Source organism: Struthio camelus, chromosome W (assembly GCF_040807025.1).
Source record: "Struthio camelus isolate bStrCam1 chromosome W, bStrCam1.hap1, whole genome shotgun sequence".
In the NCBI taxonomy this organism is placed as follows: domain Eukaryota; kingdom Metazoa; phylum Chordata; class Aves; order Struthioniformes; family Struthionidae; genus Struthio; species Struthio camelus.
The window spans coordinates 70,145,270-70,167,829 of NC_090981.1; the positions used below are offsets into that span (position 1 = coordinate 70,145,270).

The window sequence follows — 22,560 nt, forward strand, 5'->3', positions numbered from 1 at the left end:
AACCCAGAGAGTTTGAAAGCTTTTGAGATCTGAACAACAAAGGGTAAAGAACGCTTGAAATACACTGCTGCGGCAACATAAGAGCGCACGGACTTCATTGACACGTATCAAATTAAAAGAAAAGAAGCTTACCGAAAATATGTATCTTTATTCAAATAAGGTTATCTTTGAACTCCAACTGTCAAGTTACATTTGTCAGAAATAAACATTAAATGTCAGCTGTTTGAATTTTTAACACAGTAGAAGTCTTGGTTGTTACAGTAATTGATACAAGTCAAATTTGCCTCAAACAGGAAGCTAGGAATTTACAAACATGATTGTGGATTTTGTTTAAAAGATTCAGGTGTGACAATTTACTTTAATATACTCTGACCAGTACAATGGGATTCTCTTGTCACTGCCAAATAATATTTGCTACTTATCATCCACAGTTCAATACTACTAGGCTTGTTCCCCTCCATATCGTCAAAGTGGATTCTAAGCTGTCTTCTTCTAGTCCTAAAATTTTACTTGACAAAATGAAACGTTTACAGTGTTGAAAGAAACTTCTAGTAGCCATAATCAGAGGCTACTTTTACTGATAAATAGTCTACAGTCAGAATTTGTTGCAACCACTTCAAGAACAGAGAGGACAAAGTTTGGGCTAGACGATTAGGAGCTTTCATTTGCTCCAGGGAATGGCAAGGCAACTATGGAAGTTCCAAGAAGAGATGAATGTGACCTAAACTAGGCATGAAGCAAAGTACCACTTTCTGGATGTTACGCTTTAGACCTTCTGCTCCCCAATGCAAAAGATTCCCAGTTACACATGGGAGACAGGTGGATCTATTAGCAGCATAAACACAGCAGCTGAGCGCCATACTGAAAACGAAACTGTAGGTGCAAGTTTGTCCCTAGACACCACCCCCAGCCTTCTCTTCTTCCTAACACAAGACACAACAGCACAGGCTGCTTCAGCTTTTTGGAACTAAGGTATAGTCAGAGAAATTCACAGCAGAGAGAAACACATGCTTCCTCCAACTTAATACTTAAGAGCTGCTCCTCATCATGCCAGATATGCGGACCTACTTTTCAGCCTTTCCATATGGAAGGTCCTACAAAGCCTGCTGTGAGCGAGGGAGCTCTCTTTAGGTGTTGCACTGATGTAGGAAAGCTAGGGACTGAAAGGAACAACATTGTACGTTTTCAGAGTAGTTTAAGACGACGTATTACATTTAGTGAATAGAGTCAGGGTTGCAATAGCTTAGATTCAAGGCACCTGTAAATATTTGCTGGTGTGAGAACTGAAAGAATAAATTCCCATATGTTACTGTGGTTCTCCGAAGGGTTATTGACCTACCCTATTTATTCAGCAAGATTAGCTTGAGGCAGTAATTTCTCCAATTAGTACAGCAAACAAAATCATCTCAAATTCAGGAATGAATTTATTAAGCTATACCACTTACAGCATACTACATACTGTAGCTATATAGATAGGTGTGTAGGTAGTATCATTTTACTGGTATAGCACAGGCACCCACTTTCTGGACGTTCTGTAATTTAAGTAACAAAATGTATTGCATAGATTTATCATTCCTTCACATTGTCAGGCACAATACTAAAATGTTCTCCATTATAGTGACTTTGGCAGCATGTGTTGCACTCCAAAGGAGTAGAAGTTGTACGTTAGGTTCTAGATAGTTGTTGCAGGTCTTCAGATAAAGAGATTCAGAATTAAAAGTGAAATATTCTGATGCATTTGTGCATTTTATAGAATTTAAAAATTCTATCCCAATTCTACACACAAGCAACTCAAGGACAAAGTTACCACAGATATGTAAACAAGGCAAAAAGAATCCCTTTCACGTTCCCAATTTGGGCTATCTCCTTTGTTTCTTTCCTGAAGCAAATTGCACATGATAAGCAAAATCAAAAGCAAGTGTTCAGTCTTATGCCTTTGATATTAAACCAGGAGTTGATGCACAGTACTGGTTCTGCAACAGCTACTGGATTAACAAGCACGTCTGCAGAAACAGCTTGTGAAGAAATGGATAACACTCAATGTTTGTAGTTCAGAATACTTGCTGCTTCAAGATTTTAAATCAAAGTATCCATATTTGATTCAAGAAAGACACAAGACAGCTTTATAAAAGTAAAGCAAATTCCCAGATTAAATATGCCCTTAACAAAATCAGATCTGAAGAGGTGTAACCAGTGTTATCTTTGCTGAAAAGGTTCTACAAATCTCTAAACAAAATTACACACAGACTTGAAACTCCAAAACAGAAATCAATCCCATGATATACTCAAGGAGACTACTCTATCAGTGTTTCTCTCACTACCTAAAAACAAAACCCAAAATAGGGAGATAAGCCTTTGTTTGCTTATTCTGCATTGTTTGCTTTCTATACCAGATACCAACATTTGGACTGTTAAAGGCCTGTCTTTGTGTCCACATATTAAAAAAATATTTGTAAATCTACATTTCATGAAGAGTGAGAATTTACTAAATCATTCTAAAAAACATTAAATCCAAATGGCAAAGAAATGAAATGTTCGTAACAACTTTTTTCCCCCGAAACAGAGAAGTGAGGAAGAGGAAAAAACTGACATGTCAGGATACTTAGTGGTAGGCTTTCTGCACAAATCATCAGTTTGCAACTTTTATTATCAACAACCATCAAATCTTTGTGTCTTAATTCCCTCTTCTTGAATGTTAACAAATCCACACTATTTATCAGAAATTTAGCTGGAAACATAGACCTAGATAGGGTTCTTGGCCTTCCCCTACCTAGTATTTGCTCCACTGCTCCCCGGTCTGTTTTTAACTTTAGCATTAACAGTTTAAACAGTAACTCATTTTGTTTAACAAAATGCAATAATTTACAATATTGAAGTATATCAAACACTAAAATTTCCCTCATTTACAGAATTGTATAATTTTCTGTGCATACTGATATGTACACACAAAAGGAACAAGTCGTCAAAAGAACTTCTTGGCTGCTGCTTCTTGTTGACTCCTGAAAGAAAAAGCAGAAGAGAACTCATAAAGTACTTACAATAGAAAACTAGCTAACTGGTTTCAGAAATATTTCTTTCACTTTGGGATAAAAGATTTTGCTCCTCTTCCACAGAGATTTCAGGAAACCAAACATAAATCACATCACAAAAATAGTGTATTGTATTCTCCATTCACAAAAGCATTGGAAGCATGACTACAGTTCCAACTTTGCATCAGACACACGGAAAGAAAACATTCTGGATAGATGCCAGAAACTGAAAGAGCATAAAGTTGTTTTTCTTTAAATGCTTTAGCGGAAGCGTTCTGAAGCTTGGCAGCATCTGATCTGCCTAAAGACCATGACAGAAAAGGAAACATATGCAACTAAGCACTGAAAGAAACTGCTTGGACATGGGATTACCTTTTCCCTTTGACAAAGGATTAATTTATTTTCTTAATTGATACAAATACTGTGGCTCAACCACACACACATGGTAGAATCACAAGGGCACCGGAAAGAACTGAAGGGGATCGTATCCTCGTTTATCTTGGAAGCCATCTTTCCAGATGACAAATACATTGAAAATGCACTATCTCACCTTGTGGAGAAGCAGCCACGATAACAGTCAGCGCTATCAGCAACTGTCCTCTTAAGTTAATACTACTTATCCGTCCACAGAGGCAACAGTGTTTTCTTTGTAGAGCACTGTAAGCCTTACTGCTTTCTGCAGCTGCTTTGGTCCCTACTCCTCCTCCTGTTGGAGGACAGGGGGAAAGGAAGACCACCAAACAAGCAGATGCTTATCCTCGAGAGTTCCCCACCACCACAGTTTTAATTTGAATATAATGACGTTACAATGAGGAGAAAGAGAACATAGCCAACATTCAGCCCAATCAGGCTTTGTTTAAAACCCCCTCCAAGACACGAGCAATAAACCTTCACCCCTCTCCTACACAACACAGTTTTTAGGCAAGCCTGACATTTAAGAAACTTCATGTATTTTCCTCAAATTATTCCATTAACATACCTCTGCAGTATTTGAACCTAGAATGCAGCTGAGAACCATAGGATATGTATCATATGCAAAGTTCACTGAGAAATCTGTATTTGTCTTGTCAGGTGGGATAAGTAGTTTTTAAACTACATATAGCAAAAAGAACTCAAATCCCAAATTACATCAGATTTTGTTAACCTATTAATAAACTTCAGCAAATCCGGCAGAGAACCACAAGGATGGTAAGGGGCTAAAGCACATGCCTTAAGAGGAGAGGATGAGGGATCTGGAGTTGTTCAGCCTGGACAACAGAAGGCTTTTGCCCGCCACCCCCAAACTAACAGCAGCTTTCCAATACCCACAAGAAGGTTACTGAGGAGACAGAGATAGGCTTTTTACAGAGATGCACGTTATGAGAATGAGAGACAACAGTCCAAGTGAAACAGGGCAGATTCCCACTGGATATACAGGAGGGAAAAAAAAAAAGAACACTTCATTACAGTAATTAAACATTAGAAGAGAGGTCTGGAGAGGTGGTGGATTCTCCATCCTTAGAGGTCTTCAAGACCTGACTAACGTAAGCCTTAAGCAACTTAGTCCGAATTTGGTGTTGACTCTGCTTTGAGCAGAAGGCTGGAATATAGACTACCCAAGGTTCCTTCCAAGTTGAAGGACTGTTTGTTTTAAAGAACATTACCATAATCATACTATTTCAACTGCCTATCAAGTCAGAACTTCCAAAATCATTTCTCCCATTGCTGTCAAAGAAAAACATACTTACCTATACATGATATAACCAATGAATAACACTGTTTGCACTGCTACAAATATGAAGAAGTGCACTGTAGATAAACATGATGGAAAAGGTGGCAAGTCTGGACACTTGGATTTCTCATTAGATGGCTAAAAAACAAGAAAAACAGTATTTGAGAAAAGAGCAAACAAGACAGATGTCATCAAAACAGTTCTATTTATGAAACAAAACAAGATCTTTGTAATATGATCTAGAAATAAAACACAAGCAGAAAACGCAGAGGAAAAAATGACAGCTACTTTGTGAGAAAGTCACGGTATAACACCCTGCCTCACTTCCCCCTTTCACCTTTATGTTTCTCAGATAAGCTGAATGACGTTAATCCAGGGGCTATAAGGGAAAGAATAAATCATTGGTAAATTATCCCAGAAATTAAAAAGCTTGCATGTGATCATAAACTATTTCAGTTTAACTACTACTTACACTAGGCTGAAGTGCTACCGAACGTGTGAACATCCATCTTCCATACTCAAGAGACTCTCAGCAGAGGCTAGGTTCCCCCTGATTAAACCCCTCTGGGCTCCTCCCTTCTGTGCAGATGCAGAGAGAGTCTCCTCTGCAAAGATTTTTCAGTGTCTAATATAGGTTAATTCATGCTGCAGCTTTTCATTCATTAAGCAGGTTTGTGTTCCCCAGCTACTCATTTTACAAAATGCATACGAATTTAATTATAATAGACAACCCTACATTTCTGCAACTTTTGACAACAACTGGCCACCAAGTTCAAGAACTGCTAGGTAGCAGGGCAAGTGCAAAAGAGCACCTAGAAAGCCTAATTGCTTGACCTTGTTTCCACAGGATATTAGAGTAAAAATCACGCTTTGTGCAAAACTTCTCATCAAGACAGATCATGATGGTAGGTCAAGGCAGAACAGTTTTAGTGAAGCAGCTTAATGAAGGATTAATAGCTCAGTAAATTGCATGCTGGCTCATCTCAGCCTTTTACTAACAGCCAGATAAAGAAGCACTATAGTCACACGTCACACTAACAGCACATAAATTACCATATTTCGTTGGACTAAATGCTCAATGTCCCTCTTTACTACATGAAGGTGTTCTTTGATGTCATTAAAGTGCTGAGTTGTTTCATAGACCCCCGCAGCAGATCCCGGATGTTGAGCTCCACTGACCAGCCTTAGCGTGTCAGCCATGGAACTTCTGAAACAAGACAACACAACATCTTTCATCAAACACTTTTCCATAAACAGCATTTATACTGGACACCTTTTCGTCCATTAAAATTAGTCTGAAATACGTAGTTTCCCCAAAAGGTAGGACATATTTCTTATCTTCCAAGAACACCTATGAAGAAGCAGTTCCTTAACCAAACTAATGTACTTTTTTTAAATTTAATTCCACACAGAGTTTGAATTTGTACAGTGCACCATGTCCCAAAATCATACTGAAAGCAAGATCTGGCAAATATTCTGTTACTAGACAACTGCTTTGCCTGAAGTCTAAAACAAGTGGTCTGAATCTGAGGCTATGGCCAAGGCTTTAGGATAAACACAGTATAATGCAATCTTTCAAGAAAACTAAAAGCTGTTCCAAAAAAAAAAAAAATCATGTAAGAAATAAAGAAGAGGCTTTAGGGATAAGAAAAGATTTAAATACATCCTTGTGTCATGATTACCATTTATATGAGAAACTCATTTCCCATTTGCATTGTCATAATACTTAATACTGTCTTCACATGTATTCATTTTGCTGCTACAACAAATCAAATTAAATTCATAAAAAGTTGAGGCTCCATAACTAATTTTGCTTGAGCTAAACTAATCAATGGGGGAAAACATTTAATCTCTAATCAATATGTTTATATAATTTTTTGCTCCTATGATGACTCTTTTCAGTTGCAAAGAGGATTACACTACAGCTAAAGTATTTATCATGTGAATGTTAATCTCTTTGTTATTAACAGAATAAACAATCAGAATGAATGTCTTTGGATTTCTTTTTAATTTACTTAAAACTTTACATTTTATTCAGATAAGAGCTTACTTTGATACCTTCAAGGTAAAGGCCTTGCTGATCAGCAATTAAACTTTCACTTGAACAAAGGTAACCTGGCTTGAACACAATGTGTTGGGTAACTGGAACAGCAACACATAACCGTACTTGTCAGTGTTATATAAATTATATTATTGAATTTTTAACTGGCTCATATTCATTGTGAAAACTGCAAGTTAAGTATCAAAACTTTACAAATAACCTTCATAAAGGTGCTGTCCACCTTTAAGCTCTACATCAGTTGCTCTTCATGCCGTTAAATTTCAACTCAATTCCGTTTAGGGAAAAAAACAGGAAGAAAGAAAAAATAAACTCTTAAGGTCCCATATATATTAAAAAGCATTATGTCAGCTCTAAAAGTAAATACTGCAAGGCATGGGTATGCCGTTAGATTAGTTTCACAGCAGCTCTCTCCACTGTGGTAACTTTACATACAGCATGTTTAAATTACTTAAAGCAGCTTCATACTAAATTACACTGAATTAACCAACACTTCACAATTCTCTCAGGCTGCAGATACACCACTGCAGCAAACTTAGCAATTACAGTCCCCGCTAAATGTTGGATTAACAATAAACTTCTCTTCCAACTGAAGATTACCAATTTTTCTCATGAAAATCGCACACAGACACACACACACAAAAAAAAAAAATCAATGTAACATACTGCACTTCCACTCTTCTGCGTTTTCCCCACGTAACAAAGCAAGCTCGCCTCACTTGCGGAACAAAGGGATCCGGGAACCCCCCTTTTCCTTTCGTGTTTATGAAAGCTCAACCCCATTCCCAGCACATACCGGAAGATCAACCACCTTCCACAGTTACGTTTCCTGTAGTTCCAGATAACGTACCGCACTGGAAGCCAGACAGGTAGCCTCGCGCTCCTGCAAAACTCTCAGGATTTAGCTCAATAAGTTCATTTCTAAGGCTGCATAGTTACCAAAAATACACTTGTCTGCTTCTGCTTGCCACCGCAAACCACACTCGTCAAAGCAGCTCTCCTACCTTCTCTCAGGCTAGGTTTCTGGTTTTGGAGCAGTAGCATTTACACGTGCAAAATGAATGCGAAAAACAAAACAAGATGAAACACAAAAAACCACAAACACACCTGTGCTGAATTAAACTAGCATATACTTCATCCAGGAATTTTCTTTTTTTAGTTATTGTCATTGTATAGATTATTCAAAGTAAATTGCTTAATATTTACCTGTACTTTGAATTAGGGTTGTAATAACCTGTTTGAAAACAAAGTTTTCACTCTAAGAGTTTTTTGTTTTTTTTTTTTTTTAAATAACCCATGTAAAATAAACACTTTGCTATCATGACCACTGCCTAAAAAACGCTGATAGCAATGATGTCCATCCACATCCACCACGTTGTTTACTTTCCCCCACAATTTTCAGTGCTAGAGCACAATTATATGACTGATTTTGTACTTCTCCCTCCTTCTAATACCTTACATGTAAGGAACTGAAATCTGCACCCCCGCCTTCCCCCAGACTGATCCACTTTTGTTGTTAAAAGCAAAATACCTTCCCTAAATAGACACGGCCTGTATCAAATTTAATTTACGTTACTTTTACATAAACAATATCATGCAGTTACTTTCTATGTATAAACACGCAAGATTCTTCTATAATCAGACGATTAAGAAATCCACAAATCTTGACAAGAAAATTACTTAGACAGTAAGTCCTTCTCCTCCGGGATGACCAACAAGACAACAGCGGGCTGTTCATTTCTATCTATAAATGAAACATTTCTTTAATCTAAGAAAAATATTAAGATGATGTTACGCAAACTCATACCTAATAAATAGTCACTAGAAGGGCAGACTGCCAATGTTAACAAGAAAATCTAATTTGCTTGCTAGGTATAAAGATTTGTCAAGAATATTAACATAAGAGCTTTCCTGGAAGAACAAGTGCAAAAAAATGGAAGCACTCTAATCTTCATTCTACAAAAACCTGACCTACTTAAACGAATCACAAGAGGCTGCCTTTGAACTAATACTGGGGGAAACAAAACAAAAACAAAACAACTGCTTATACACTACAACATGAAGTTATAGGAATTTTTTCCCTCCTTTTCCTTAAACCAAAGATAATGACTGTCTGAACTACTGTAAATAAAGGGTTAAAGCAACTTAAAGAAGTTTCAGCTAAAAAGAACAATTGTAAAACATTCCCAATGCAGTGTATAAACTTCCCTTTCAAATACAGGACTTTTCTGAGGTCCATATGTTTTACCAGTATATCACCTTCAAGGTTAAGATCTGTATGTACATCAAGCGGTAACTTAGTTTGAAAAGGTACAGCATATCTTTCAGACAATCATTTGAAATAACTGCATCTTAAAAATCAAAACTATTAAGTGCTTAGACACTTACAAGTATCCCTACAGATACAGAAGTTTCCCGAGAGCGTTAACTGGCAAAAAAAGTCCTCTGATAAAAGAACATGACAGTCTTAATCTAGAACAATTAGATTCCAACAAGTTACATAAGTGTCACACAACTGAGTTCATCTAGGCAAGGAACTAGGTCTGCACCAGTCAGTCTCCTTTAACGTGATTACCTCCTACAGCAAAAAATACTGATGTATCGTTTGATAGACGCAAGTCATCACTAATTAATTTAGACCATAAAACATTCACCCTTAGAACAACAAAAACTATTTCTAAATAGTGAAATGAGAGCACGCAGCACACATGTAAAGGGCAGGTACTTCCATCACAGTACAGTTTTAAAACATTTTTACTGTTTCTAATCTACCCCACAAGAAATCAGGACAAGATTAACAAAAGGGTCTACACAATACAATAGCATGTGAAAAACAAAACAAAACAATACAGCCTGCCTTCACTAGACAATGTAAATGAAAGTAATTTAATGTTAGCATGGTCTTCTCTACATAATTTTTTTTTATTGTGCAAGCACCACATGACAATTTCTCTTATTATCTAACAAACTAAGAAATTTTTAGTCATAGTCAAGTTTTCAGTACATCCAAGAATGGAGACTATACAACCTCTCTGGGCAACCTGCTCCACTGTTCAACCACTTCCACAATAAAAAAAAGTTTTCTTACGTCCAAGTGGAGTTTTCTATATTTCAATTTGTGCCCATTGCCTGTCATTCTGTCACTGGACACCACTGACAAGAGCCTGGCTCAATCTCCTTTATCCTCTCCCCTCCTCTTCATGTAGTTATACCCATTGCTAAGGTCCCCCCTGTGCCTTCTCCTCTCCAGGCTAAACAAGCCCAGCTCCCTCAGCCTATGACAGATGCTCCAGGCCCTTAAGCATCTTTGTGACTCTTTGCCGGACTCGCTCCAGTCTGTCCATGACTTTCTTGTACTGGGAGCTCAGAGACTGGACACAGCAATCCAGGTGTGGCCTCACCAGGGCTGAGTAGGAGGGAGCAACAAACAAACAAACAAACAAAGAAAATCATCTCCCTCAACCTGCTGGCCTCAACCTCTTCCTAACGCAGCCCGGATGTTGCTTTGGGGCAGAAAAGGCCAACAGCGTTGCTGACCCACGTCCAAGCTCTTGTCCACTAGGACTCCCAGGTGCTGTCCTGTAAAGCTGCTCTCCAGCTGGTCAACTCCCAGCCTGTACTGGTTGAAGGGGTTCTTCTTTCCTAGGTGCAGGACTTGGCACTTGCTGAACTTCATGAGGTTCCTCTGAGCCCATTTCTCCAGCCTGTCCAGGTCCCCCCACCGAACAGCAACACAACCAGCTGTGTATCGGCCTCTCCTCCCACTTTTGTATAGTCTGAGGGTGCACTCTGTCCCACTATCCAGGTCATTAATGAAAATGTTGAGCAGTATTGGCTCCTGGGGGACACCACTAGTGACTGGCCTCCAGCTAGACTTTCTGCTGTTGATCACAACCCTTTGGAGCGTGGCAGTTCAGCCAGGTTTTTCTAGCTACTTCAGTCTTCCCCCTCCACCCCCAAAACTCTCAGAAACAGAACCAGCTTTTCAAGTATTCCACGCAAGAATGCTGCCCAGTGAAAATGGCGGGTTTGTTTTTTGGTTTTTGGGGTTTTTTTTTGGTGAGGCCATTAAGTACTTTCCATATCTGGCCCTTGTTTCAAATGCCTTTAACAAACAATGTTCTCTTAAGGCCTATCCCTACTCCTGCTGGTGAACTGAAGGGTGAGGGTTCTGTTGTTATTTTAATTACACACAAAGTTTGATCGACAATAGAAGTAAAAAAAAAAAAAAAAAAGATCGTTCCAACGCTTGCACAGATCCAGGAATGCTAAGAGACTTGGCTATTAACACAGAACAACTGCGAATACAAATTGCTAACACTGACAGACCACCGTGGAACATAATCAATATGTGTGCTTCAGGCAGCTGTAGCAAAGGCAGGGGGGGAAAAAAAAATAAAATACTGGGGTTTTTTGGCTTATGTGTCTAGATGGAAGAACGAACTTACTCTTCTAAAAAAAGAATATTTAAAAATATATGTGGGTGTGGGGAGAGAGACAGAGATCTATAGAGAGACAGAGAGATCAACAAATCTCAGCAACTCTATTACCTGTGCAGACATTTTTATTTGTGCAAAACTACTTATCAGACTTACCCACAAGCCTTAACACGTTTTGTGTGGCCTTATTTAGAGTAAATATCTTTGTGCGAGTGTTTTTGTTTTCATTATATCAGAAGAATAGATAGGGTATATGGACAAGATACTCCAGCTGTTGTGTTTGTTTGTTTGAGTTCACCGGCTACAAGTTGACAGCATTTACGTTCCAACGCTCCAAAGTCACAAGAACAAGTTTCCATGAGGCACCATATTATCATATCAGCAGTTCTACAGAAACTGACTGTTCTTAGAGACTCTGTACTTGCTTGTTGAGGTTGAATGTGATGATAAATGAGGCAAATTAGGGGCATAGCCACCATAGGAAGATGAACTATATACATTATATATACACACACATACACACTTTTTTTTTTTTAAATACAGAACTTGAATGTATGCAGACAGTCACCATTAAGGAACTGACACACAGACATTTCAAGTTTGTCAAAACTCTCCTACTGAAATAATAAATGGGACTAAAAAGGTAGAAAATGATACAAAATGCAAAATAAGGTCTTAACATTTAGAAAGTGTTTACCTCATTTCATTCACTTGTCTAAGGACCTCTTCTTGAGTTTTCACAACTGCATCAATCTCTTGCTGGGAAATCTGGGTGGAGGGTGGAAGCAGTAAAGATCAACATATCTTGGGAAAAGCAAATCGATAACGCTTTTGAAATTAGTTTGAGCTTTCAACCACGGTATATTTTTGGAATTCACCTGTCCTTGTTGATCTGGAACACCAGCTCCTCTTTTGGCAATCTCATCTGTCACTGCAGAGACATATCTCCTCTGCTCATCCAGAATCATATCCAATTGCCTATTAAGCTGTTTGATTTCAAGATGAATCCGATTCTGTCCTTCAAAGATTTGCCTCAGTTCACGATCACTCACAGTTTCAAAAAGATCATCAGCTGACAAGAAAAAAAAGAACAGGTAATTCTTACATGCATTGCTCTTATGTCGCATTTTATGATTTTTCTTGTACCTTAAAGTTTTCACATAGATACACTTTTTCCAGTGAGTTAATATGCTACTTCTGCAGTGGCTATTTATCCCCATTGCCAAGGCTAGGGATACCAAAATGGCATTAGAGAAACTGAACAGAGAAAACCACACACATTCAAACCCAGACTTCACCTTGTAGAGTTCCTATTCTACTATTCAGGTAATGTGCAACATAAAAATGGAGGTGAGATGCTGTTATTATCAGGAGACAGCTACCTTTGCATAAGCTAGTGTCCTATTAACATCAAGATTCTCTCTGAACAGAGGTGCAGGTATTAAGTGAGAGAAACTTTTAAAAAAGTAGCTTGAGATAAAAAGGTGACTTTGCACATTTTGAGTGAATTCTTTCCCAGCTGCAACAGGAGAAAGAAAAGCCCAAAAGACTTTGTGGCAAAAAGGTAGCCATTTATTAGCAAAGTAAGGTTGGCAATATCTCAGCAGGACAGTATTTTCAACACAGATGATGTTAGAATAGTGTAGAACCTCTAAAGTAAGATCAGAAGCTTAACGCAGCAAAGAACAGTCATAACTTACTACTTTAACTACATAAATCCATTCTGACAACCCGACGTTTCAGGTCTAGATGACGAAAGTATGTTCCTCATATGTGTGCATTTAAATACAGCTAATTCAATCCACAACAATAAGAAACAGACCAATAAGATTAGCTTTCAAATATATTTTCAAATAACCAAAAAAAACAACATGCTCCCTTAAATCATCACTTTACTAAGGGCTACATGACCACTCCCTCCTACTGTCCCTCATCATGGACCCTCATCATTCTCATTAAGTTTCTTTTCATTTGTTTTGTTCTCAATGCAGACATGACAAAGGAACGTTGTATTTCAGAAAGCACTTCACAAAAGACCAAAGATTTTTAAATAAGGTAAACGACATCAGTAAGAGCATAGCAAGATCAGCATTTCACAGTATCGGGCCCTAGTTTGGAGTACCCTGGAAAACATAGGTTTTCCTTGACAATTGAAGAACTGCTCAAATAACTTGCCTGGCTGTCCTTGCACATCAGGATGTTCCTTCTGAAATTCCTCTTTCTTTTTATCCAGTTCTTGCTGAAAGTGTTCAAACTCCTCTTGATACTTCTCTTTATCTTTTTGAGGAATTTCTGCATCTGGTGTAGGCTTTAAAATGTTATCAAAAGGAGAAAGAGAGATTTTTATCACTATCAGTCTTTAAAGCTCTCAAAGACTCCTATATAACTCATTCTCCAACAAGACTGTCTAGATTTCAGTTTTTAGGAGAAGTAACAGACTAGTGGAGCACCCTGATATTAAGCTGAACTGAGGAATCAGAAGTTTCCATGGAGACCCACAGCTTTTTCCTGATGCATCTGTACTTTGTGATCAGAAAGAAATGAAGTTTTACTGCTAAAAAGCATCTATTCTTGTATGCAGTTGCTCTAGAGGAATGGGAAGCTGAAAGTAAAACAGATTAATTGTCCAAAGTATACTGTATTAAAGTATACTCCCAGTTGTTAGATTAAAACAAAACACGCAAGGAAAACAGCAGGATTTGTTTGTTGATTCAGTGTTGCTTCAAGAATCCTAGTCTTGAAACCGTAACTCTTACTGAACCACTACAGTATTAGTCTCATTTTTCCACAAGAGACGATAGCACAGCTACATGCCAAAATTCAAAAGCAGTGAAGCTAAGTATGATTTCAGAAGAAATGCCATCATATGGTGCTACATATAAAAAAAAATACACAATACCATGTTTTACTAATTACACATAAAGATGCTTACTACTTCCTTGCCAGGTTCAGTCAGCTGGAAGGTCAGAAAAGACAGGACATCATGGTCATCTGTATTTTAAAAAAAAAAAAAGTGTATATGTATATTGAATAACTTGTTAATTGCTATTGCTACAAGTTAAAAACATTAATTATATTCATACTCTTCAAACTCTCAAGTCAAGCCTGTATTTGCAAAGGATCTTCAGCCAATAGCGTCTTCCCAAAGTCCTCCCAAAAGCTTGGGCAGTAGGGAATGAGACTGTACAATGTCTTTGTCAGGCCAAAGCATTTCTGCTCTGGCCAGGAAAAAGCCTAAGCATATCAGTACTTTGCAAATGGGTGAGGATTAGTTACTCTATCATCGACCACAATCAGTATAATGGATCAACACTAGCAGTAATAAAGCTCTTTTCAAGCCTTGCAAATCACAACACAGTTTGGCACAATTCTTAACGTTTTCCCTCCACCTCAAAAACTGATCTCCAGAGTTAGTTAAAAGCCTTGGGGTAGAATTGATTTACATCAGTTTAAGGCTCACATGCAAAACATAACACACGTAACTGCATCACAATGACGGCTCTGCAGTTTGGACAGTTGTTTGTCAGGTAGTAGAAAGAGGTCAGTAATTCGTTTCATCTATGCCAAACAGTTACTGCCAGGGTGGCCCAGGTTTTTGCTCTTAAGCCAGTGACATTCTTTCACATCAAATATCTTATCACTGACAACAAGGTTCACTGGAATTTTAAACATCAGTTGCTAAACTGATTTTTACTAAAAGCTTTAGCTGTACATATTTTCTCATTTGTTTTGTAGCTAATCTAATGCAGCACCCAAATATAGTCAGTGAGGAGCTATGTTACCTGCAAGCCCCCCTGTGGCTGCAGATATTCCAAAATATCCTTGTGATGGCAACACCATATCTTCCACTTTTGCACAAAATTCATAATCTTCCTTATCTGGAGTAAAGCCATTGTTAATTAACACCTGGAAAGAAAAATGCATATAATTTTTACTACATAAATCCATGTGTGTTAATTGCTTTGGCCATGTACAACAATGGCCAAAAATACAACTTATTAGGCAACCTAGCAGCTAATGCTAGAAATAAAGAATTATTTCATTTCAAAAATGCACTTTTAAAAATAAAATACATAAGCTTGCCTTAAAAAAAAAAAAGAAGGAAAAAAAGGCCTGTTTCAAAGTTCAGCATGAACAAAACTCAACATTTTCTATTCTTAAGAGCACGTACTGTGTAAAATTCAGAGATGTATACAAAGGTATTCTTTTCAGTTATAAGCAGCAGCAAAAAAAAATTCATGTGCGAAAAACTGATCAAGTTCTAGTATTATCAACTTTGGTTCAAGAAATCTCTGACTCGCAGATCACTGAAGGCCAGTCTGTCAGTGACACTTTTGTATAGGATACTGGCCAACATAGACTTTCGGTCTGATCTAGTAGAGTCACTCCTCTTAACGATCTGACTTTGACTCTAAGCTTAGACAGAGTCTCTCTTCCTCCACAGACGCATTCACAGAACGGCTAAGGTTAGTCGCACTGTTTGTGTCAGGAGTTCCTAGATAAACCATCAAGGACAAGGCACGTGCGCAAAGGGGAAAAAATCCAAGTTTTTTCATTCACGAGTAACAAACAGCCTAGACCATTACGACACAGTACGGTGTCCATCTTCTCTTAGATGCCCTCATGTTTACTTTTAGATACACTTTTACTACAAAATGGCAGCTGCTTTAACTGGCTAATATCTATGAATAGTATGGTTTTAGCTGATACCAGAAGCCAGAAAAGAAACATTTCATTTCACAGGGGTCTCAACCCAGCACCATGTATTTTTCTGTCCTCCTCTGGACAGCATTCATAACAATCTGAATAGTTTTTAAGTAGTCTTGGGCACTCCCCTACACCAGTGATTTTTCCATGTTTTCCAGTGTTCAGAGCCTTAGTAGTTCTTGGAGGTGGGAAGCCTCAAATAGCAAATTTAAATCTACTGCCATCGAGCTTCGCTTTTAGTCACATTTCAGGAACCTCTTACAATCAGCTGGCGAAGCCTCAGCAACTGTCAGACCAACACAAGAAATATTGTTCTAGTTCAGGGGCTGCCCGACCACTTGGAAGCTGAGGAACAGACGCTGGCTCTGGGACACCTCTGTAGGCCAGTCAACATCAACAGAAGGGTCTGAAGATATATGGGTACACTAGCAGGGCTGACCTGTAAGTAAGATCCGAAGATCAAAATCAAAAGATCAGTAATACCTGCCAAAACAGCTCAGGAAACTACAGATGCACTAGTACAGCTAAAAGAATTTGTCCAGTGTTTGAACACGCTGCACTGCGCTCCAGCTTCTACTGCTGAGCTCATCATTTTCAAAAGTACTGCGATTAGCATATGGGGTTATTTGGGGTTTTGAAAGAGTTACAACAATCTCACACTTAAAAAGCAGAGAGACATGAGTTACTATGTTATTTCAGAGTACTTACAGTCAATGTTTTTTGGTAGTATGTAATCTTTGCCCGGACAGGATAGGGCTTGTTACGGAAGTCTCTCTGACAGTATGCCAGTGCTTGCGTGGAACCATCACTATGAAAGAAGACAACTTGTATAAACCTATATTTTATGATTTACCCACCAAGACAAAAAGCATCAAGGCATCATCAGTAAGAAGCACCACGCTAACTTTTCAAAATGCAAAAGCTACCCCACAAGTGCACTGAGCTTTCCTAAAGCTCTGCGATCAAAAGTACTAGATGTTTACGCAGGACACAATACAGATAGAAAGCAGTAACAGGGAAGTTTGCACGCTTCTAGAATATATGCCTGCACCTGTGAATTGAGACTGAAACAACTAGCCTGGACTGCACCAAGTAAGCTGGAAACATCTCTTCTCAGACAGCTCAAAGAGATGTTAATGGCGCTGCTGACAATAAACCATTAGGAGCCAAAATTAAATGAATAAATTTCACTAACAACCAATCAGATGTCAGCTAGTCATTCTCAGTAGTTCCTAGCAGCGTGTGGCTAACAATAAGCAATGAAAAGGCAAAAAATCTCTGCCTCCATTTATCCAAGTTAACACATTCCCTAAGGACACGTACCATTTAAATATCCATCAGTTGCTCATTTCTGTGCTGCTACTGCCAAGATAGTGTTTTAATTAAAATAAAACCTCAAATTTAAAGGAATGCAGATGAACAACAACATTCTGTATAAAATAAACTTTTACACTTTTTCCTCAAAGAAGGAAATCTATGCTTTCAGAATGCAGTTTCTCATCAGTACTTACTAAATACCGATACTCCTATGCATGCAACATATTACTTAGTTTATTATTATTATTAGTGGAAAAAACACCTAGAGTTTCGCACAACATTTCACCATTCAAAACTTTATTTTCAATGTTAGTTTAGTGGTAGATATTTACTTACTTCTGATGGTCATACGAAAGTTTTCCATTGTTGCCTACAACAATCACACCAGGATTATTTTTCTATTAAAAAAAAAAAAAAAAGGTGAAATGATACGCAAAATCACTGATTGCCTTTCTGTGATTACAGCATATAAAGACATTAGGCTACAGACACACTGCAGGTGTTTTATTCCTGTGTAGTCCCGATGCACAGAAAGTAAAAGGACTGAAATAGCTCTGTGTCAGGCTGCACGCTTTGCGAGAGATGGCTACGTTCTTTGTATAGTTAGGGGTGAAAAAACAAATGAAGTTTACGGATGTACTAATTACCATCATTTGACAAATACATAAATATTAAAACCATAGTTAGGAGAAATTCATATCCAGTGAAGACATAGGTCTTAAAATTAATGGAGGAGTTAGTATATTTGACTTTGGTTACACATCACAGGGGAAAAACAGATGAACAGACAGCATGTTGGCACCCTGCTGACCTCACCACAGCCATTAGAAAACCCTGAGGAACTACAACTCTGTCAAATACATCCCAGGTTAAGTTGCTAGAAGGCGAGAACAAGCTAAAAGGATAATGAGAGAACAGATTTACACCCGGTTGCCTCCAAGCATTTAGGAAATGAACCCCAGTTTTTACAGGAACACAGGTTTTCAGAGGTAATCTCCCCTCCTGCTTCAAAACTTAAACTCATCATCCCCCAGAGGAACATATTGTTCTACTGGAGAGAGAGCAAATTTAAGAATTAAGAAACAAGACTCATTTCAAGAGCTCAAGAAACAATATCATTCTCAATTCACAGTGTTTGGGGCACGGAGTGAACTTTTTTTCTTTAATACTCTGAGAAACACTGCAACCAAACTGTGTACCTTCGTCATACAGATTCTGACAACATTAGACAACAGCACTCCCGTATACAGAAATACACCAGTGTTACTACTTCTTAACCCATGGACTTTAAAGTTAGCCTAATTGCTTCAGTATCAGTATTACCTGCCCAGTGCCACTGAAATACTTTTAAAGTCATCTTCTTACTGTTTCTTTCAGTTTAACAATAGTAATATTGAATTAATTCAGAGTATATTTGCATATATTTTGCACCAGGTGTGTACAAACAGTTCAACTGCAAAGCATTAATTAACGCAACACAAGGCTAATCTCTCTTAGAGCACAGTAGACAGCTACTAACAAGAAGAATTCAATGCTGACTGTCAATGGGCAGCCCAGTTTTGGTTGTGGATCATGTCTGGAAGGAAGATTTGAACAGTGAAAACATATACAAGATGTTGAAAGCAACTACAGAATCCAAAGCAGAGAACGAGCTCTCAATTTTTTTTGCCTCCAAAAGATCACAGAAAGGAGACGTGCTCTAAATCCTTGACAGATTTAGCACAGTTCTTGCAACTTCAGCTGTTCAGAAGTACAACAAATATTAGACTTGTTTTAAAATAAACACTGTCATCAGAGAAATAAAGAATACAGAGAAATAATGAATTCAACTCTAGTACAACACATAGCTTTAGAAGGAGGGGGAAAAAAGCTTTGCAGTTTTTAAATCAACATCATAACTAGAGTGCTTTAAGTTGGCAGTATTAGCTGAAGTCCACTTCTGGATGCTGTGTATTAGGCTGAGGACCAGTTAGAGCCTGAAACATCTTCCACTGAATGTACCAAACACAGAATTTCTCCATACTAGGACTGAAGAAAGTAGCAAGAGGTCACTTCAATATTGGAGTTGGTAAGACTTTTGAATACATGTTGGAACTAATACAGGCATGAGGTAGACTTCTGTTTTGCCTAGAAGCGACACATCATCACTTTCAAAAAAGTGTTTCACACCACACTGACTAAACTTGTCAGGAGAGAAGGCCCAGTGCTATCAAAGCTCTGGCAAACAGCGCTGTCCACATGCAACTTTTAATAGACTCCATCTTCAGGCAGGGTCCATATTCATGCCAGAAGTTAAAAGAAGAGAGGGGACAAAGGGAAAAAAAAAAAAAAAAGAAAAAGAAAAGAACAAAAAAGGATAAATTCTTTATAAGTTGAGCAATGTTCCAATTTATGCCTTGCCTTTAAGAGCAGAAACAAAAGTCCTCTTCAGTTTTTAAATGTTCATATATGAGATTTGCTGTATGTTGAAAGCAAACTGTAAAAAGAAAACTTGCACACCTACAAAAATATAGCTGAAACATCCAAAAGCAAGCCAAAGTAGTACAGAAAAAGCAAAGCAGATCAACTACCTATCATTAAAGTTTCCCAGGATCATTTTGGGTTGGAAAATTAAAAATCCAAAGTGGGTATCCACCACCAGGTTACTGAATTTTAGATTCGAGGGAAAAAAAAAAAACACACAGCAGCTTTCATCTCATCTGCTACAAAGCTTTTCTTGCAAAACTGCTGAAGACAGATTTGTTTTAAGAAAAAGCATCTCTGAAGAAAGACATAGAAATTTGTGTTGCCACAGCAGCATATATTGATGCAATATGCCTCTTCCAAAACATAAGCCTTCAGATCTAACATTTCAGACTGTGCACAGACATTTCAAATTTCAGCATGTACACACGTCAAAGCTATTTCCCTTCCAAACCTAACAGATGAACCAACATACAGTGGAGATTAATTTATGTGCTAGGCTTTAACTTTCAAACTTGAACCCATTAAAAAATTTTGTGTGAAAAAGAAGTCTAGTTCAAACTCTGTAAGATGGCATATTTTAGTTTAGCCCTTCTAAGTGAAAGAGGGGAAAAAGGTTAAAAAAAGTGTTTTTTCACAAAGCTGCAAGTGCAAAAAACAGGCAAGAACTTCATATACCATCTTTTCAAGAAATGTTTGACTCCAACTAACCTTTCCATCATTGTCAAAAGAATCAAAGAAAACTCCAACACCATTCCATTCATCAGCTGCCCCAAAAACAGGACCTTCCAAGCCTTGCTCTTCTGTAAACCAGATTGCCTATTTACAGGAAACAAGTGAGAGTCGTAAGTTGAGATCCACTTTTTCATAGCGTGCCCATTTTTTAAGTTATATCAAATTCTTAATACCAGTCCATCAGCTCCGATGCGGCCTCTTCCCGTAACTCGAAATGTCACCTCAATCTCCCAGTATTCAAACATTGATTTGTTTTTTGTCCATACTGATCCTCTTTGGCTTTTCAAGGATGTTGTGATACGAATCTGATCTGCACTTGGTATGGCATCTAGAAAGGAAAGAAACCAACACTGAACATTCGAGATAACATGTATAGCGCGTGCTCAACTAGCCAACTAATTAACCCTCTAAATTCAAAAAATCTCCTGGTGTTCTCAGGCAGAGAGCCGTTTTCAAAATAACTTTAAAGTAGAGAATTCAAACAGTGGAGAATTAAAAAAGAAAAGAGCATCCCTTATTCCAAACAACTTAATTACTATTGCTTCATAGAGGACTTATTCACCTTCCACATGGGACTAAAATGCACAGCTTAAATAGAACATTGGCCCTGCTGTGAAGGTACCACACTTATTAAAAAAACAAAAATCAACAGATAAAAAACCCAAAAGGTTCAATTTCCTGCCATAAGCGTCCCACATGATTTTTGAAGCAATCACTGATTTTTCCTCTTGCTCTTTAAAGCGGAGGCAATGCTCTCGTTTCCAGTTTAGTAGTTCAAAAGAATAATGGGGCACAGATTTTGAGACATCAATCCGCTTGTATTAAATAACATTTATTTTGGGGGTCACCTGCTGGGAGGGGGGGGGGGGGGAAACAACAACAACAAAAAAAGACAGCTGGTCTACGGACAGCTTCTTTCCTGGCCCTTGGAGCCCGGCGTCAGAAAACTTTCAGAGCCAAAGCCCAGTACGTACGCCCGGGAGCCAGCCAGCGCCAACTGCGGTAAACGCCGCCAAGAAAGGCGGGAGCCGTGCGCGCGGCTCCCCCGGCAACGGGGCGAGCAGCCTGGGCGCCTCGGCCCGAAAGCCCCGCGGCACACAGCGCCTCAACGGCGGCGCTGCCGGCGGCGGAGCCGGAGCTGCCCGGGCAGGTTCCGCTTCGCCGTTTCCAGCGCGCGGAGCTGAGCGGCGGCGGCGGAGCCGGGACCGGGGCCGGGACCGGGACCGGGGCCGGGCGGCAGCGACACATCAGCGCTGCCCCGGCGGCCCCGCGCACCCCCGGCCGCGCAGGCGGCACCACGCGGCGCCCGGGGCCGGCGCCGCCCGCGCCCCCCGCCGCCGCCCTCGGCACTTACTGCCCGTGTGCGCCCAGAACGGCACCGTCCCGTCCGCCTGCACCAGGTGCGGCCCCTTGAAGCTGTACTTGTACTCGAAGCGGCGGTGCGGCGCGGCCGCCGCCGAGCCCCCCGCCGCCGCCGCCTCCTCCGCCGCCGCCTGGCCGAGGGCGAGCGGCCCGCGGCCGAGCGCCAGCAGCGCGCCGGCCAGGAGTGCCGCTGCCGCGGGGCCGCCCCGCTGCGCGCGCGCCGCCATCTTGGCCGTGCTGCGGGCCGCCGGGCGCAGCCAACAGGGCGCCGCCGGATTGGCCGCGCGCGGGGGGCGGGCCAAGGGCACGCGGCGGGGCGGGGCGGGGGGGGGGCGGGGGGGAGGGGGCGGGCCTCGCCCAGGGGCCCGCACTGCGGGGGGCGGGGCCGGCCGCAGGGGGCGGGGCCGGCCGCGTGGGGGTGGGGCCTGCCGCGCGGTGGCGGGGGTCCCGGGCCCCGGGCCCCGGGCGGCGGCGGCGGCGGCGGGTCGCGCGCTGGTGGGCGGGAGAGACCAGGTTCTTGTTTTAAAACAACACACGTCTGCTTCAGCGGGAATGAAAATATGGACCTGACCCATTCGCTGGGAAAGATACAGTGTCTTCCTCAGTCACACAAAGGATTAAGCAAATGTACTGATCCGGTGGTGTATGCAAGCAAAATATCTCTGAGATGAATTTCAAAAGAACTTGTATAACTAAGTATTCTTGGTAACTTAATATTTGTTAATATGGAGGCAGAAG

At 39.9% G+C, this 22,560-nt stretch overlaps 1 protein-coding gene across 1 annotated transcript; it reads right to left on the reverse strand.

Annotated features, from left to right (window-relative positions):
• Positions 1 to 552: 552 nt before the first annotated feature.
• Positions 553 to 22,049, reverse strand: LOC104139459 (protein ERGIC-53). The gene is made up of 13 exons (XM_068925345.1): positions 21,815 to 22,049; positions 20,634 to 20,788; positions 20,437 to 20,544; positions 17,599 to 17,660; positions 16,654 to 16,753; positions 15,021 to 15,144; positions 14,171 to 14,229; positions 13,414 to 13,546; positions 12,117 to 12,310; positions 11,936 to 12,006; positions 5,794 to 5,947; positions 4,757 to 4,878; positions 553 to 2,999 (listed from the first exon to the last, which is right to left on the reverse strand). The coding sequence occupies exons 1-13, from the start codon at positions 22,047 to 22,049 to the stop codon at positions 2,963 to 2,965; spliced, it is 1,554 nt and encodes a 517-aa protein (XP_068781446.1). The 3' UTR covers positions 553 to 2,962.
• Positions 22,050 to 22,560: the final 511 nt, after the last annotated feature.

Coding starts and splice junctions, on each gene's coding strand:
- LOC104139459 (XM_068925345.1), bottom strand. CDS start 22,049: ATGGCGGCGCGCGCGCAGCGGGGCGGCCCCGCGGCAGCGGCACTCCTG. Junction 20,545..20,633: donor GCATCGGAGCTGATGGACTG/GTATTAAGAATT, acceptor TCCTGTAAATAG/GCAATCTGGTTTACAGAAGA. Junction 16,754..17,598: donor CTTTCGTATGACCATCAGAA/GTAAGTAAATAT, acceptor CTTCTTTCATAG/TGATGGTTCCACGCAAGCAC.